The sequence below is a fragment of the Dermochelys coriacea genome, chromosome 9 (genome assembly GCF_009764565.3).
Source record: "Dermochelys coriacea isolate rDerCor1 chromosome 9, rDerCor1.pri.v4, whole genome shotgun sequence".
NCBI lineage: Eukaryota > Metazoa > Chordata > Testudines > Dermochelyidae > Dermochelys > Dermochelys coriacea.
The window spans coordinates 26,891,343-26,910,056 of NC_050076.1; the positions used below are offsets into that span (position 1 = coordinate 26,891,343).

At 37.1% G+C, this 18,714-nt stretch overlaps 1 protein-coding gene across 50 annotated transcripts in view; it reads right to left on the bottom strand.

Annotated features, from left to right (window-relative positions):
• Window positions 1–257: 257 nt before the first annotated feature.
• Window positions 258–18,714, bottom strand: part of MBNL1 (muscleblind like splicing regulator 1) — a 185,729-nt gene continuing 167,272 nt past the window's right edge. For 35 of the 50 annotated variants that reach the window (XM_038415265.2, XM_043492017.1, XM_038415261.2 and 32 more), the window contains 5 exons: window positions 18,252–18,405; window positions 10,815–10,850; window positions 10,009–10,103; window positions 6,457–6,531; window positions 258–3,244 (listed from right to left, as the gene is read on the bottom strand). In XM_038415265.2, coding sequence (XP_038271193.1) covers window positions 6,475–6,531; window positions 10,009–10,103; window positions 10,815–10,850; window positions 18,252–18,405 — 342 coding nt within the window. In that variant the 3' untranslated portion in view covers window positions 258–3,244; window positions 6,457–6,474. The remainder of the gene's footprint in view (window positions 3,245–6,456; window positions 6,532–10,008; window positions 10,104–10,814; window positions 10,851–18,251; window positions 18,406–18,714) is intronic. The other 15 variants (XM_043492010.1, XM_043492003.1, XM_043492020.1 and 12 more) reach the window with 1 other exon arrangement.

Below are 18,714 nucleotides of genomic sequence, written 5' to 3' on the forward strand. Positions count from 1 at the left end.
GGTTGCAAGTAAGTGCAACGTTATTAATTAATCAGTGTGAATACTGAATATTCCAGATAAAATAATGGCCTAATCATTTTTATTTCCACCTTTCGCTTATGTAAATACATGGTTTCTTGAGTGCTTTTCATTCAAATGGTAACATTTGATAGGTTTTTTGTTTTTCACCTGCTAAAAGAACAGGACCATTACAATAAAAAAATAATCACATAACTACAGCTACAGTGTGCTGTTTGGTTTGCCTGTTCATAATTTAATTTTTGTGAAAATCAATATCTGTTTTGAAGTTTCTTGTTTTGTGAACAATAAACCACTGAAATTGTCAGAAACTGCTTTGAATAGAATATATCCTTAATATAGTTGTTGGTTGTTTTTTTTTGTGTTTTTTTTTTGTGTTTTTTTTGTGTTTTTTTGTTTTTGATACTTTAAACATGCAGTAGTTTTTGAATAATGTACGGAATATTTAATCCATGATTTCACCTTGATGGTCTGAAATACCTGCTTTTTAAAATTTTTTTTTTAAAGTAATGTTTTTCAGGCAGATTTGAACCAGTGGAGCTTTTGTCAGTCATGAGATCTTGGAAGGATGGCATATCTTTCCAGCTGAAAAAATCCTGGCAAACTACAAGCTGTCCACATAAAGCAAAGCAACTTTTTTGAAGGGGTATGGAGTGCTAACTCTGTGCCACTTTTGCAAGCAATTTTGTTCAGCCTGTCATTTTATTAGCCTTAACAAAACTCCTTGTAATTATAGACATTTTTATTCAAAATAAGATCTTACTATTATACAGGTTTCTCTCTTTTTTGACTATATACAGAAGTGCAAAAAGTCAACCTTCTCTCTATACGTTCCCACATGCTAAACTGCAGCATAATCAACCCTCAAGAGTTTGCACACACGCTTTAATTCTTGTTACGTAAACTTTGAGTATTTGGATTATCAACAAAAAGTCCCTTGATCTATTGATTATGCAGCTTATTTATAACAAGGCCTGATATTCAGGGATTTCAAAAAATATTTAAACAATATTTTAACATTTGAAATGGATACAGTAGAAAATAAATTTTATTCTAATATCTAGGAACTAGATTTTCTTATAATAACTAATTACAAACAAAATAAATCATCAAAATATTATTCAATTGTCTGCCAGGATTGTTGCGATAGCAACAACTGAACTTCTTACTTAGCAATGATTATATAATTATAAGATATCCATATAAAAGATCTTTGTTCTTTTAATGAAAACTAGACAAGAACTAACAATGACTGACATTCTTACATTGTAATATTAAATCAGTAAAATATAAATCATTTAGTTAACAATAATACAAATACTCATGACACTACATGTAAATTCAAAACTGAATATGTTATGAAGAAAAAAACCTACTTTTTATTTTTTAATTTTTTTTGTATTTTGAAAAAGTCATCAGTATAATCTAATAAAACAAAATTCTATAAACTGAAATGGTATTCAACTGGTAATAGAAAATGAAAATGATCTAATAAATGTAAGAAATAAAAACTACATTTTAAAAAGAAAAAATAAGTAATATTCTGTAATGTAAGTAACTACAATAACACGTGAAGTCATCTATACTTTCTTAACATGATTGAAATTACATTGGTATGGGTTTTAACCCGTAATGTAATAATCTAAGGCTTTAATAGATGTACAGTACAATCAGTAAAATCAACACATCATTCTTATACTAGAAAGCATCTCTCTCAAGCATAAAACTTGCAGTAAACTTGGAAGTATGGAAAGTTCTATAACTGAACTCACACTTCTTCCACTCCATGCTATACTACCAGTGACCTGGCCCCCACTTCAGCAGTTTGCTGAACAGAGCAAAAATATCCTTTACTAACTGCAACATCCAAACCACAAAAAGGAATTCCTTTGGATGAATCCATTCTTAAAAACTTGAATGCACATCTATTTTTTTATTATTATTATTTTGTAAAGGCTTTCTAAGGCTATAAGCAGTTAATCTGAACCAAAAAAAAAAACAAAAACCAAAAACCTCACAAAACTCACCCAGGTATTTAACCCACCCAATTCTATGCTAATTAACATCTCAGTTTTTTCATATTTTGGTTTATCATGCATCTGATGTCAGTGCTTCTTTCTTCTTTGTTTAGAGTCACTATATTGAAGTGTGACTTTGATGAAACATTTAAGCAAAAGTGAAATCCATCTCTGCAAAGCATTTATAGTCTTTTGACAGAGGCTATAAATAGAAGCAAAATAAGTTCCTCAAACATTTTTGTTATTGTGTCTCAGAAATGGCTTTTCCCTTTTGTATATTGAGTTATTCAGTATAATATGCATAAATTTTACACTACAACGCCTTAAAATAGTTTATATATATTTATATGTCCAGTATGTGTTATGTTAATCTGTATTGATAGTTTGTTTTTCTGTTGTCTACTTTTATTATAGGTTGAATTGGCCATTTCTGAGACAGCTTTGGTTTTGAAACAGAATGGTGCCTTTGACTGAATAGTACTAACAAAATAAGCAAAAATGTGGCTCTGAAAATAACACTGCAGAAATAATACTCTAATTTGATGTACAGTCTATGGCACTTCATGAGATCCTTAACAACATGGTACTTAAAGCCACTGATGTGCTTTAAAATATACACAGTTGTGGTTTTGCTTGGCACATTCATCTCTGTCAGATACCTCTCTTACCAATTCTTACAATCTATTACATTAAAAATATTACTCTTAAACGAAAATTACTGTGCATGCACGCTCTCATCTATAATGGCAATTTTAAATACAAGGTGCACCTTTGTTATTTGTAAACCTTGAAAGAAATAAATTTACTTTAAAAAATTATATCTTGGTCTACAGACGTACCAATACATAATAGATTTATGATTACATCATAGTCTGTCTTTTCAAGATGACATACATGATTATGTAGGAAATAGACTATGTATGCTTATTTAAATATATAGGCATACCTCTGTGCTAGAAAAGATAGACAATGTTGTAGATTTAGACAATAAGATCACCTCAGCACAAATATCAATTAAATGTACAAAGTATATAGGCAACAGTGTGCAGTGGATTTCCAAGTTGTCGTTTCATCTTGTTAACATGCAGTATGTGGATGTCTTACTGCTGAGGGAATTTTTGTGTGTGGCTTGACGGTATATACATTATGGCTAATGCTCATGTCCTTTTCTCTATCCAAGCACACTGTCCTTTTCTCTTTAGTATGATCTAGAAAGGGAAGCAGGCAGAAAGAAAATTAATTTAGCATTTTCATTCATTTTCTTAAAGCAATCTCAACATGAGGCGAATCGGTCATTGAAGTCAAGAGGAATTTTGTTTACAAAAAAGGCTACAGGATTGTCCCTCAAACAATTTCTTCACAGAAAAGATTTACTTTGCAGACATATTAGACGTACTATACATATTGACCATGTATAATAAAATAGTATCCTGTTGCTCTTGAACAGTGGTTCTCAAACTTTTGCATTGGTGACCCCTTTCACAGAGCAAGCCATTGAATGCAACCCCCCCATACAAATTGAAAACACTTTTTTTATATTTAATTCTATTATAAATGCTGGAGGAAAAGCATGGTTTGGGGGTGCAGGCTGATGGCTCATGACCCCAAGGGGTCACGACCCCTAGTTTGAGAACCCCTGCTCTTGAATTTTATAGCCTCCTCTATCTAGTAAAATCCTAGCATTGACAGTATACCACTCACTTACTGGCTTTGTGTTAAGGGCCATGTCCTGGTCCCACTGGTGTATATGGAGTCAGTAGACGGTATTCCCACTGACTTCATCGGAACCAAGATTTTGGGGTAACATTTTCCAAAGTGCCTAAGCAACTTAGAAGTCAAAATCCCACTGACTTTTAATCAAACGTAAACACTTAAATCCCATTTGCAAAATGACAGGCACTTAGGCCATTAAGGGATTAAGATCCATTGAAATCACTGGGAGTTAGGTGCCTGAGGCTTTAGGTCTAAGTCACTTAGATGCTTTTGAAAATTTGAAAAAATTGGCCTACCAGAATAATAAGGAACTTGTATGATTCCATATATTAAATCAATAGTACAGTCTCACCTTAAAAATGCATTCTGTTTTGGCACATCATTTCATTAAGGGCATAGCAGAAACAGAAAAGGCCCAGAGAATGGCAATAAAAAGTAGAAACTGAGAAGGGGAAGGTGGTGTTTTATATAAAGAGAAATAAAATAGATGATATAATTGGGTGAGGAGACAAGTAAGCGGAGAGGAATAATTGGAAGTAGTTTTTAATGCAATAATAAATTAACCTGTGGAAGTCACTGTTGTAGGATAATGCTAAGGCAAATAGCTTGTTGTGAATTTTTTTTAAAAAGGACTGGACTATGACTACAATAATATCTGAAATCACTCCAGCTAGGATAAAAGTTACAAGGGGTATCAATCCTTTTCCTTCAGGATTGATCATCAACTAGTGTCAAGAATAAATTTCCTCCTCTGTTGAAGAAAGATTACAATGAAGGAACTACGAAAATCATTGATAAAAATGGGAACTAGGTACTTAAATACTACAGAGGATCTTGGCCAAAGTGAATGATAAGTTTTTTACAGCTTAAACCTGACTAGTAGCCAGTACCTCTGTCGTGGGATGGGGGTGGGAGTGAAGTGGTATATTTACTTGCTGCAGCTATTAAGTTAGCCTTGTGTAGTTGGGTAAGATACTATATCAGACAGAAAGAAAAATGAACAGCCCAAATCATAAATTTAAACTAGGATTTCATCATAGAAAGATCGGGGAGGAAATTGCTACAGGTAAGTCAAGTAAAAGTCTTTCTTTGTAAAGAAAGGTTAAATTATAAAGATCTGACACATAATATCTAGGGCTGTAGTTCAAGCCAAACATATGCAAGTAGAAATTGAGCGTGTATTCTCAGCATGAACTCTCTCTACTATGTAACCTATTTCACAAAAATACCACACATAATTTATCATAATTTAGCAGTCTGTGCTCAAGAGAAGCCACAGGCTGAGTTAGGCTGATGACTAAATTCTCATTCTCAATTACAGAGGCTGGCTTAGCAGACACTGCAATTTAATAGGTCTTTCGAAAGCAACTCTCAGTAAAGTGTTGTCCTACGTATGGCCCCAGGGCCATAAGAGCCAGTGGTGCCTCTGCAAGTCTCAAACAAAAGCTAAATTCTCATTTAATAAACTCTGGTTTTATTAACAAGAGTTCATTCCAAAATAATACTATATGAGCCCCATCCTAAGCTTGGCTGGTCCCAGGGTGACTTTCCCCAGCAGGGCAGCAAGATGGGACTACAAGCTGAAGCCCACTCTAATGAGATGGCAGCATTCTCCAGTTACTTCACCCTGTTAGAAGGTGTTGGAAACTTACAGGGAGCTGCAGGTCAATTATTGCTAAATCACTGGGGTAGATGTGGCTTATCAGACTCCACCTCCCTATACCTGCCATAGTGCGTCAACAGTAATTAACATGTCACTCCCTGCAGGTTTCCAATTCCATCTAACAAAGTGGAGGTATTAGAGCAAATACTGGTGCCCCAGCACAGTGAGTGTCAGTGCTAACAACCTGGGGCCTCCCCTCCCCAAAGGCCTTTCATGTACTTTGGGTACAAACAGCGTTAATTTAAAGTTGATAACTGCTGTATCTTTTGGAGGGGACAAACACAGGGCAGATAAAAAGAAACAGAGTTTGCTGCATCCTGGGCCCCCTGAAAATGGGAGGCTGATGTTTTAAGAAGCAGATCACATAATTAAGGGTGAAAAGCAAAAGGCTGGAAGCAAGACTCTCATCATCACTTAAGCCCAATGGTTGAGGAATGGTCTCCTCACCGTTCAACATTATGAAAAGAGTCTGTGCACCAACTCCAAATAGGCTGGCATAAAGGGTTTGGTTGCAGGTGGGATGGGGAAGAGATTATTGATTCCACCATTATGTACATCACCTGCACAAGTAGAGTGGGGGGAACTCTGGTAAGTAAGTTAGTAACTCTGGTAACTCTGGTAAGATTACAGGCTACTGAGTAGCAGCTGTGCAGAATCTGTGTGATCTATTTCTGGGAAGAGGGGAATTCAGTTTTCTGCCTGTTCGACCCTTGGCCTCTGCTGAGAGTGTCACAAAGGTGACTGTTCATGCCAGATGTAGCAGCCTTGTGATTTTGTTGACTAGGGTCAATTGAAATCACCAACTCATTTCACATACGCACTTGTCTTTTTCTGTAATATTTTTTAAAAATCATTTCTATATGAATGCTGTGACTGACATGTGCCAGAAGTTGGGTAATGTCAAAGAAACCCATATCAATTCTTTCACAACATTTTTCCATAGATTTTATATTTTAAAAATCCAGTATGTCCGTGAAAACGCCAAGTTATACACATACACAAAGAGAGTATAAAAACTATGCAAGCAATACATTGGAAACTTACTGTTTGATGACAAAATGTCTACATCTGTGTAACATACTTGTGGCTAGTCAGATGTTCGGCAGATATTATGGGTATCTATAGGTAAAAATGTAAACAATGAATAACATGTGCAACAAATCAACCGAGAGAGAACATTTTATTAAAGAACGTAACAGTTCAGGAAAGTGGGGATCAGCTGTGAGGTGGTGGACTTTATACTATAAGTTAAAGTAAACTGAAGTGCTAAAGAAGCAACTTAAAACTGAAAAACATTGTGGTAAGTACTGTTTGACCAATGTAAATAAGTATTGTTTGTTTAGAAAGTAAAAGAAGTTAAAATCTACAAAAGTTCATGCAGTGCAGTAATTGAGAAGAGCCCTTTTTGTTGGCCTACACAAAGTTTTGTGAGTTGGGTATTTCACTTAATCATTTGAAACAATAAACTCTACAGTTAAACAACCTCAGCCAAATTTTGCAGTGATCATTAACTTTGGGTGTCTCCATTTTTGAGTGCCAAATTTAAGATGCCTTGTATGCTGATTTCACAAAGGGTGAAGACCCACAGTTGAGTTGAGATGAGCTGTGGGTCCTCGTCCCCTATAAAAGAAGTGGTACAAAGTGTCAAAGTTTGGCACCAAAAAAAGGAAGGCACCCCAAACTAGTGAACAATTCTCAAAACGTTGTCAACAGAATTTGCAGTGGCTCCTAAAGTTTATCAACTCATTTTCCATAGTATTTTTTTAAAATTAAAACCACAAGATAATATTTAGAAGTAGCAAAGAAGCATACAAGTCAACCATCTCTCTGGAGCCCAATCCTGCAAGCCCTCCAATGGGTGGCACATAGATTGAAGTCAGTGGGAGTGCATTTACACAAGCCTTGCAGAATAGGACCCTCAATCAGGGAAAACAGTATTGTGTTTTTATTAAACTACAAACATTAAAGGAATTGCACATAAACTTTCATCACAAACAGGACTGGGAAGTGGAAAGACGCACTTATGTCCAGGCAAACAAGCCCTGCAATATGATGTGATACTGATTTTTTCAAGGTTAACAGCTATTTACAGTCATACAAGTTATATTTCCCATCAGCTAATAAGTTTGATACATAAACCTGCAAAAGAAAGGGAGGGTGGAAATATTTCTCTAAAACAAATTCAATGTTTTTAGTGGGGTTTTTTTCCACCTCTAATGCCCTCTCTTTACCTGTCATCTTTATACAGTTTTACAGCATTGCCAACTTGCACAGAAATGTGCTCCAAGCATAAAGAAGCTTCTCATACCATTTTGTCTACTGCTGCAGGAGAAGATGTTGCACCCAACTGTGTAGAAGCATCAGGGATAGTGCTGTCGAAACATACCACGGACCTTCAACACCAGTCAATGAAGATGAAGGGCCAGATCTTAAGACCTTCCGCATGCATGCACATTGCATTGTGTGGCATTAAGCAATTTCAGCATTGCTTATATACTATACACATATATTAATTATATATGTATATATTGAGGTTTGGCTGCAATACTTTACTGAAGTGTGTTATGAGGGTCCAGGGAGGATATGCATGAAATGGTCAGATTCTACAACAGAAAGTTTCCCTACAATCTCTTTGGGCAAGTGCGGGGTACCTCACATAGAGAACAGGCATTTTGGTTTTGCTCACGCCAGCAATTCTCAGGGGTATGCAGGTTTTAAAATCAAAATTATTTAAATTGTGCAGTAAATGACTCATGCGGTTAAGATATGTCTGACATACAGTAGATTTATTTAGCGGATGCTTATTTACAAGAATGATAACTTCTCCATGAGTATTCCTGGATATTATTCTTATTCTGGGCTAAATCTGTAAGAGACTTAGTTACTCACTGAAAAACAAAATTAAGCCTTTGTTTCTCTAGCACAAAGAGGTGAGAAATTACATTCAGCTTCTGTGAAAACTGACCAGATTATTGTTTGGGTTTTTTAAATATCTAAATAACACAAGGGAATCTGATGTGCACACTTATAAATCATTATAACTGTGTGATTTTCAGGCATCATGGCTGAGATGCCAATTACTGCATATGCCACCAAAAAGTTTACAGTTGGCTTAGCAAAAAAGGTGGTGTATAGCAAGCAACAATGGAGATACTCCAGGACAAATACTAAGGCCCTTGGCCTGGCCCCATAAAAGGCTCAGAACTCTCAACGAAAAATGTATAGTGCTCAACACTTTGCAGGAACAGGCTCCGGATTTCTAGAACTATCATCCTATTTTACAAGTGCAGTTGCCTGCAGGTTTAGAGGTACAGGTTCAACAGATTTCAGGCACAAGTACTACTGTTCATAGCTCTGACTACCTGATTGGATTTTTAAAAAGTGCTCAGAGTTTAATGGAAGCAGAGTTAGGTCAAAGGTGAGCACTTTTGAAAATCCTGGCCTTAAATACTAGCATTTACCCCTGAAATTAACTGTGAATGCAAAACATCCCCCACAAAATTGGAAACTGAGTTAAGGACATTTTAAAAAACAAACAAAAAACCCTGAAGACACTTGTGGGCCTCCCAGTGAACTGATTGAGAGCACAACTTCCATCTTAGCACAGAATTTGGTGCTATGTTTTAGCACAATGATAATGTGCAGGAATTCTAAATTTGCAGTATGGCTTATAAAATTTATTTCTGGGTACATTTAAATAAAAGAGAAAGGAAATGGTCTTTTAGAATGTTTTTATTCTTTATAGTTAATGTTCCAACTACGATGTAGTAGAAAACAACTGAATTTTTAACAATCTGTTGAGCTAAAACAATGGGCCAAATTCCATCCTCATTTATGTAAGTGCAGTTTCCATTGGAGTAAATGGGAGATGCACCCATGTAAATGTGGCTCACAACATTTATCTTTACAGAGTTGTTTGTGGCAGTGCAAGGAGAAGTTTAACTTACAGTTTAGCTTGTTAAGCATTTATTTTCATCCTTATTTTATACCCAGATAAAACAACATTCATGGTGGTAGTTTAAAAAGAGTTTAGTTAGGTTTTTAATGGACATTCAGTTAGTTAAAGTTTGTCCATTATAAAATTAATGAGGCCTCTCCTAACTAATTCACAAGTTGAGACAAAAATTTACAAGTGTGCCTCTGGGTGGCATAAGCACAAATATTTTTGTTTTGTTTTTGAAGAGATTCAGAACACGTCCAGATTCTTAAATTCCTGATCCTGTAATCCCTCCACACACAGCTCCCACTGGCTTTGACCAGTTTTGCATGCAAAAGAACTGTAGGCTTTATGTGCACAGAAAAATTGGATTCTGTGTACTATCCCTGTCTCTCTTTAGATCTATGAGAAGATAAATAAGCTACATGGCCTATGAAATGTCAAAAGTGCATCAGAAACTCTCAGGTAAAAGTAAAATACTTTTAGCATCAGAAATGGGGCTGTAGCACCTTCTGAGCCTGGACAAAAGCTAACTAAGCTATGCTACAACTCTTAGAGAGAATGTGTAGGCCAACAAGAAGTAAAATCAAAACCCCCATGCTCATTAAAAGCACCAATTTCAAGTTGTTTTTAAGGAACAAAGCTGTAAATTAGCAAACCTGGTTGGCTGTGGCTGTTGCAGCGAAGGGGACACTTGTGGCAGATGTTGTTGCTGCAGACACAGTGGCTGGCGTAGCACCGTGCACCATGGGAACTTTCGGAAGGAAAATCATATAAGCCAACATACAGAAGAGTGTAGCAGTAGGGGAACCATGGCAACATGTGATAGAATAATTGAGCATGGTATTTATCATAGCAATAAGCCATGTGACGAGACATCATTGCCAGCGAGTGACATGCAATCACAGTGCAAAGCAGGACAACATTCCGGGGAGAAGGGGAGAAAGGGAAATGAAAGAGGAAAAAAAGGGAAAAATGCTTGTTACCATCAAATCAAGAAAATCAACACGAACAAGTTCAATTGTTTCAATATGAAATCAACAAAAGTATTTTAAAAATTTCCTTATGTTTACATTTTTATATCTAAACAAAAACACAAACAAGAAAATCCAACCCAAGTATTTACCACACCAAAATTAATCAGTTTGAATGAAAGTATGTTTTATATTACTATAGTAAGATACAGTATGTTACTTAATACAAGATAGTCTCTAAACACAAACTCATAGTCCAATCAAAATCCACCAAGGAAAAATGTGCAATTCAGAACATTACTATCCAACTTCTAGATGTCCATGTCAATTAAATAAAACAACTGCATTTAATTGACAGGTGTTAGTGCAGAGGGTGTGATGGGGGGATGGACTGGCACAAGAGCTATAAGTTAAAACCTAGCAGTGGATTTTGAGGGTCTGTGAGCTGCACCACAGGTTTAAGATAATCAAGAAACAAAGCTGGCACCTACCAACACTTGTAGCGGGTGTCATGCACAATATTGAGCCTGCCCATCATGCATTGCAACAGGAAGGTGGATTTGAAAAGGGAAAAGAATTAAAACAACCCATCACACGTGTAATTAGAAAATTTCATTTGAACAAAGAAGAAAAATTGTTATTATGGGAACAGTGGCATGTAACTGTCAGCACAATCAAATCATACAATAGCACAGTGATCAATTAGAACTAGTCTTAAGTGAAGAAAAAAAGCTGATTGAACTGTGTGCTGGTACATTTTGTTTGCCTTTATTTCTATATAGTTTCATTTGTCTATAAAATATTACTAGAAAAGGTCTCATGGCTTATTTCAAAATTCAGTTTTAATCTGATTGATTTATCTTTCTGACAAACTTTGTTAGCATAAAAATAATTGTGTATTTCTTTTTAACTATATTTTATTAAGATTAGAGGAAATGATCAAACATGTTATTTATCTTTAACACTCTCAGGGTAAGCCAGCACCCAAAATTATGTTAATCCTAGCACTAAGATTATACAGAGATATGCAGGATAATAAAGAATGAAGGAGTGGGATTGTTTCACCCGTTATCCAATCCATATGCACAGGGGATCCTCCACACAGATTTTTCTCCCTGCCTAAGCCCATCAGTCTCTGATGCTGCTGAAGAAGGAAGCAGAGAGTGCGCAGGCTGAGAGTTGGCGCAGGCTAAGGGAAACGTTCTCTTTTCTGCAGTTGTCCCAGGAAGAGATGGGGACAGGGATAGTTGTAGGGGGCCTGCCAGGGGCCAGAGCTAGTGTGGAACCCCAGCAGTTCTTCTGAGTATCCACCACATTTGCCAGCTGAATAATAGGGGAGAAGAACCAAAGAGGGGATGGATCCTCATGGAGTTTCCACTCAGGGCTACCTTGTGTGGGTTTTCCCATAGGAAGGGGATGGATCGACCCAGAGTTAGTCTTGTGTCCTTTATTCCTCCAACCCCTCTAGAGGTACTGCATAAGTGTTAGTTGGGTTGTGTGAAGAAATGGTTTCTCAGTTAACTGGCAGTTCCAAAAATTAAAAAAAAAACCATCATTTTGGGTCCAATGACATGTTTTGTTTGAAATGAAACATTTTTTATTTTGAGTTTTTAAACAAACATTTTGATTTTTTTCTTTTTTAACAACTGAAACAATCTGGCAAATCAACCCAAATTCATGAAATGTTTTGGTCGACCCAAATCTGCATTTTTTGCTAAATGTTTGCTCAGCTGTAGTAAGGACAATGGTAATTTTGCATACAGTATTACTTACAATATGTAGACACTGTGGGGGTAATCTGAAGATGAAGTTCAACTTCAACTCTGATTTTTCTCACATTGTTTATTTTGTGTTTTAAATGCAAGATAAAAAGTGCAGGTCACCCACATAGCTCCCAGCACAAGCTAAGCACACTTGATTAGCATTGTTTCTACACTGTAGGACACACTTTAACTGACCATATGTTGTTGGGTCTGTGGACCCATTGGCCTTTGTAGAACATCAACAGTTCTTAGATAATTGTTCAGTTGAGAGAAACAATCTTGTAGCCTATCACTCTCTTTGTGCTATATAAATAATAATTAATTAATAAGAAATCAGTTCTCCAAAAAGACATCAATGTCAATAGAAGCACTGCATTTTTAGGCATGCTCAACTGCCAGTTTTCAAATTCCAGTACTTTGGCAATCTCATTTATTTTAGCTAGCTCCATTTTGAGAAATCAGTATTTGCATGTTTTTTGTTTCCTACCTGAAGCTTAAAAATTAAACATTATAAACAAAGGGCCCAATTCTTCATGTTCCATCATATTGAACTTTTTTTAAAAGACTTTCTTCCCTATTTAATCATATTGCTAGATAAATTTCCTCTGATATGAATCAATATAAACTAAATAATGAAGTCCTGAAGATGGGGATCATATGAAACTGGAAACAGACTCTGAATGACCGTCTGTGGGAGCTACTGCTATAGTATAGTATAGGTGGGTGAGGCTGGTGAGAGAGACACAGGCTTTTGAGCTGACACAGAGCTCTTCTTCAGCTTTGCATAAGCTCACAAGTTGTCTCTCTCACCAACAAAAGTAGGTCCAGTAAAAGATATCACCTCACCCATCTTTTCTGTCTAATGTCCTGGGACCAACACAGCTACACCACCACTGCACACTATTACCTTGATACCATATGGCAATAACAAAAGGAAATTATTGCGCCTGAATGGTGATGCATGTTATCTTCCTAGCTTGTGCTATGTGGTGTATAGATTTATAAGCCATGTTGCACCAACTTGTACAATGCCAAAGCCATGGTCTTTTGGAGAAATAAAATAGTAATTACTATAATTAATGCTGGGGATAACATGGAAGTTAATGCCTGTAATTAGTAGAAAACACATTTAAGGTTATTGGGAAAATGGCACAATTAATCCTTCTCATTATTTTACTGTTTCTATTAAACAAAAAAGAATGTAATTATTCATGAAATATGTTTAAAAGGAGGACTATTTAAAGGAAAGGCCTCATCCCACTTGCTTTACTCACAGGTGAATTGCTACTGAAGTCAATGGGACTACTTGTCGGAGCAAATATGTGGCCCCAGATTTGACCCTGAACTACAAACTATGTGCTAAACACATTGCTCTCAAATACACCCACACGACCTTCATGATGTCAATGAAGTTGCATGAGTATAACTGAAAGCTGTGCCACTCTATGTTATTAGACAAGTACAAATGGCCTTATGTTTTACATATTTTATTATACCTAGTATATTACATCATTCCATGCATAATTAAGTCTACATGCTGAAAACAAGAGTTAGCTTTTTGTAATGATTCTCTGAAATATAATTGTAAAGTTTTCACCTTAAATTTTAGTTTGAGTAATCATCATCATTAATGTTATAACCAATGCACACAGTTTTGAGAGGGATTTGCAGCAAATGAACATAAGGCAGCAATGAAAATACTAGCTAGGGTGCAATAACTTGCAAATATGAAGACATAATGCAGTAGGACCCACTTGCCAATAATAAAAATCACTTTTGCTATGACCTAAATATTAATCTTGACTTCAAAAGCTTTGATTTACTAATAAGAATGTATGAATAGTGAATTTGCTAGTTCAAATGTTCCTTGACTTTGCAGCACAAGGCAGCATTTGATTTCAAGCATGTGCTAATTTAACTGATTATAATTTCTCAGATAAATTATGTCTAGAGAGAATACGGTAATTTTGATGAATACTCTGTTTTCACTGGGATTTTAAGCAGTTCCTTTTACTCATTGTATATATTTCCTACTCCTGATTTGCTGTTTCACTCAGTTTTTTTATTCAATTAAATCTAGAAAACACTACATAGACCAGATTATCAGTAGAGAACATAAATGCTTCAATCTGTATGAAGAATTAGTGTTACGGAGCCTGATCCTGCTTCCGTTAACATTTCAAGGGGAGCAAAATTAGTCCCCAGAGCCAGAGGCCCCAGTTAAGGAAAATGCTTAAGTATGTGTCTAGTGGGATTTTCACACGTGCTTTTTAGGCATCTATCTCTTGTTGGTTTCAAGGAGACTAACACACCTAAGAGCTTTTGAAAATCTGAATGGGTGTGCCTCTGCTTCTTTAAATTCCTAAATTATTTTAAAAGTTTGGTCCATTATGCTTTCCTGAATTAGGAGCCTCATTTGGAACTTTATACATTGATCTAAGGTCATGCTGAAGATGCACTAATCCGAACCGAACTGGTAAGATGTTACCAATTTAGCACAAACGGTGCAGTGCATCCACGCTGGATGTGACAGACGTGGTATGACGTGTTGCAGTTCTGTCCTACATCTATACTAGAGCTGTTCTAAACTGTTTCAGGTGAAATGCCCTCTGAGTACTTATCCCACAGTTCCTGAGACAGCTCCTGGAAGCAATAGATTCTGGAAGACTTGAAAAGGTCAGAGGTGCACAGTAGGAGCACTATCTGAACCATTTCAATCTAAAGTGTTTTAGGTTCAGATCCTCAAAGAGATTTATTTGTCTAACACGCACAGAAATCAGACACACTTGTGTCAGTTTACTGACACATGACACCACACCCTGCCAGTACTTCACCTGCACTGACATTATTAGTAGGGCCCTACCAAATTCATGGTTCATTTTGATCAATTTCACAGTCATAGGATTTAAAAAATAGTAAATGTAATGATTTCAGCTATTTAAATTCCATGGTGTTGTAATTGTAGGAGTCCTGACACAAAAAGGAGTTGGAGAGGGGATGAGGGGGTTGCGGTTCTGATATCCTTACTTCTGTACTGCTGCTGGTAGTGGTGCTGCCGCCTTCAGAGATGGGCCGCTGAAAAATGGTGGCTGCTGGCCCGCAGCCCAGCTCTGAAGGCAGAGCCGCCACCAGCAGCAGAGCAGAAGTAAGGATGGCATGGTGCGGTATTACCACCCTTACTTCTGCACTTCTGCAGGTGGGGCGCTCAGCTACCAACCGCCACTCTCCTGCCTCCACTGGAGGCAGCGCAGAAGTAAAGACAGCAGAACTGTGGCCCCTCTAAAATAACCTTGCAACCCCCCCTGCAACTCCCTTTTGGGTCAGGACCCCCAATTTGAGAAAAGCTGGTTTCCCCATGAAATCTGTATAGTGTAGGGACAAAGCACACAAAAGACCAGATTTCACAGTGGGAGACCAGATTTCACGGACTGTGATGCGTTTTTCATGGCTGTGAATTTGGTAGGGCCCTAATGATTACAGCTGAATTCTCACAGGGAGCATTACCACTGCTCCTTATTAGTACCACCAGTGGCAACGCCTGACAAAAGGCCAGAAAGCAATAAGACCTGGGCCCCATCCTTTACACTGGCCAGGCCTGAGGGGAACATGTGCTGAACCTGTTTAAAGGGCGGCACTCCAGCATGCACTTTCCAAAGCCTGCGAAGGAAGGGGTAGTTATCTGTGTGAAACACAAGGGATGTATGCTAAAATGCTCCAATCGCACCCCCAGCAGACCCTGTGCCACAGGAGTCTGGGTGTAGCCCTAACCATGGAAGACAGGGCTTGGAGGCACTTGGAGTTTTAGGTACTAGATGTGTCCACTTCTCTCCTCCATGCACCTTTCCATGTAAGGCAGCTGAATCTGAGCTCTAGAATGTGGAGGGGATGTCTAGGTATGTTTGAAACACAAATCCAACATTGTTGCCAAAGATGAAATTCAGCCCAGATCAGAGGACCCATGTAAGGGCCTCCAGACCACATACATCCTTAATGTACAAGTCCTGGGGAGAGTTTTGCCTTCTGGGCCCTCTTCTCTCTGGTGAATTTCATCAAGACATTAAAAAAAACCCCAGTCATTACTCTTTGGGGCCTGATCCTGAATGGTGCTGAGCCCCCTCGACTCCCATTAAAGGACTTAATGTTGAAATGTGGCAAGTGCCTTTTGGGAGGTGCCGGGCATACTCAACTCCATGTGAAGTCAATGAGAGCACCCAACACCTCTCAGGACTGGGACTGTTGTGTGAGCCTCCCAAAAATATGCTGTAAGTTCCCTTCCTGGTTCTGTTGGAAATTGATTGAAAAGTACTATTTCCACAGCTGTGCTGCTCTCACTAATGATAATGATGCGCAAACAAGAATTAAACTAATTTAACCCCATAAAAACTGGGGGCCATAAAGAAAAGTGAAGTGTTATTTTAGTGGGAAATGTTGTTTTAAAGTTTCTGTGAAGGCATCAGACCAATGGAAAACTAAAATAGATGCTAGTCTGCCCCTCAACAGTAATTTTTAATAAAAAAAAAAAGAAAAACAGAATTGGTATAGTAGCCTGTGCAGGCTAACTCCTGAAACTGCTAGCCTGTCCCCTCTGAATTCAGCATCCGGAGTCCCAATGAGTCCTGAAGTTCTTACTTAGGCCAAATGCCCACTGACTTCAATATGAAGTTGCTTGAGTAAGGACTGAGAAAGGCACCGTGTAATTATTGACATTCCCTGTCAGTTATGTGATGCAAATTATAAATTTTATTTACACAAATGATATTAATGATCCCAACGGTAATGGGCCCGATTCTGTGGAGGCTGAAAGTGCCAAGGTGCCAAACCCCAATTAATTTAAGGGAAGCTGAGGGGCTCCTTACCAGAGATGCACAGCTCCAACCAAGATCAGGGGAGCTTTTAAAATATGTGAAGCCTGCAGGATGGACTGTGATGGTCTACTATGTAAATACATTTTAAATGTCTCTTTTAAATATGTATATTAGAGGCCTGATCCAAAGACCATTGACTTTCCATTGATTTGTCTTTCCATTGACTTCAATGGGCTTTGAATCAGACCCTAGAAACCCAATGGGCTACAGTTGCTCTAGAGAAGTTATATCTCATGTCAAGCAGCTATTCCATATGTGTAAATTACATGTATACATGTTGATTGACTGACAGACCACACCACCAAAAATGGAATGGTAAAAGTCAATCATGCTGATGTGGCTGAAACGCGTCAAAAATGGTTAGGAAATGATTTTTCCGTTTCTGATAGCCAGTGTTCTCGTTTTTGTTACCTACATTTTTTAAAATGCCAGTTCTTTGCAGTTAAAATTTGACTTTCACAATGTAACTAAAAAATTTATAGCAGAGTTTTAAACAAACTGGAAATATGGATTTTTATGAAGCAAGCAGTGATACAAACTTCTTATAGATCCAGTCCTGCAGACTTTATGCAACAAAAATTGACTGCAGTGAGATTTTTTTTTAGAAGTAATGAGTGCAGGTTTGGGCTCTGAAACAATCAAACTAAAATATTAGATATCTTTTTATCACTCTTTACTAAAAGCAACTGAGGGTTCTATCTTGCTCACATTGAAATTAATAGAAAAATTTTGGTGTCTGATCCCCTGATTCCTTTTACAGGTACATCTTCCGTGTGCTTCCATATTAGTTTAGCTGTAATGCCATCTAACTGTGCATTTCATGATCACTAAGTAAAATTCAAAACCTCACCCTTTACAAAGTGATATGGTTTAGAAGTACTGTTGCTAAATAAGTTAAGGCAAAGGGGTCTTACAGCAAAAAGGAATAATATAAAATTGTTCAATAGATGTGTAAAAAAGTATTAATTAGGAAAAAAAGAAAGAAGAGAAGAGATTTAAGAATCTGTTTTGAAATAATAGATCATGTGCTTCCAAAATATTGATTTTCATATTAGATTGGAGAACATCTACCCAGCTTCCAAGACAAGCATACACAGAAACAGCATTCTACATGATCCCTACCTGATCATTAACACCTTAATTCCTAGACTTCCTTTCCTCAGTGTAAGCAAAAAACATCCTACTACAAATGTGCGTATATCAATGACTATCAATACAGATACCTTTAGAAGTTTATTACAAACGCTGAACACAAATTTTGTAGCATACTTTGCTCTACAAAAACTGAAGAGATACTTACCTGGTGGGAGGAAGGCTGTATGCTGTTGTAACTGCATGTTGGCAAGAGCTTGTTGGTATTGGAAAATACCAGTATTAAAGACTGCGGTGGCACCATTGGTTTTTTCAAGCGCAGGCCTCTTTGGTAATGGGGGAAGTACAGCTTGAGGAATTCCCTGAACGGTGGATGAGTATAAAAAAATAAAGTCCAATCCAAAAAAAAGAAAAAAGAAAGAAAAATCAGTAGAAGGCAAAAAAAAGAGTCAGGCAGCACCATGTTTATCCATGAGCAAGCAAGCACCAGAGCAGACTTAACTACCAAGTAAAAAGGCAAGGTGACAGCTTTAAAAGGAAGCATTACTTTAGTTTAACAATAAAGTAATATAAGTAAATGTATTGGAGCTCTATGTTATAATAATGTGCTAAAATATTGTATAAAGCTTCAGGTTTTCAGTAAGAAGCAACAATATTGGGAAAAAAAGAAA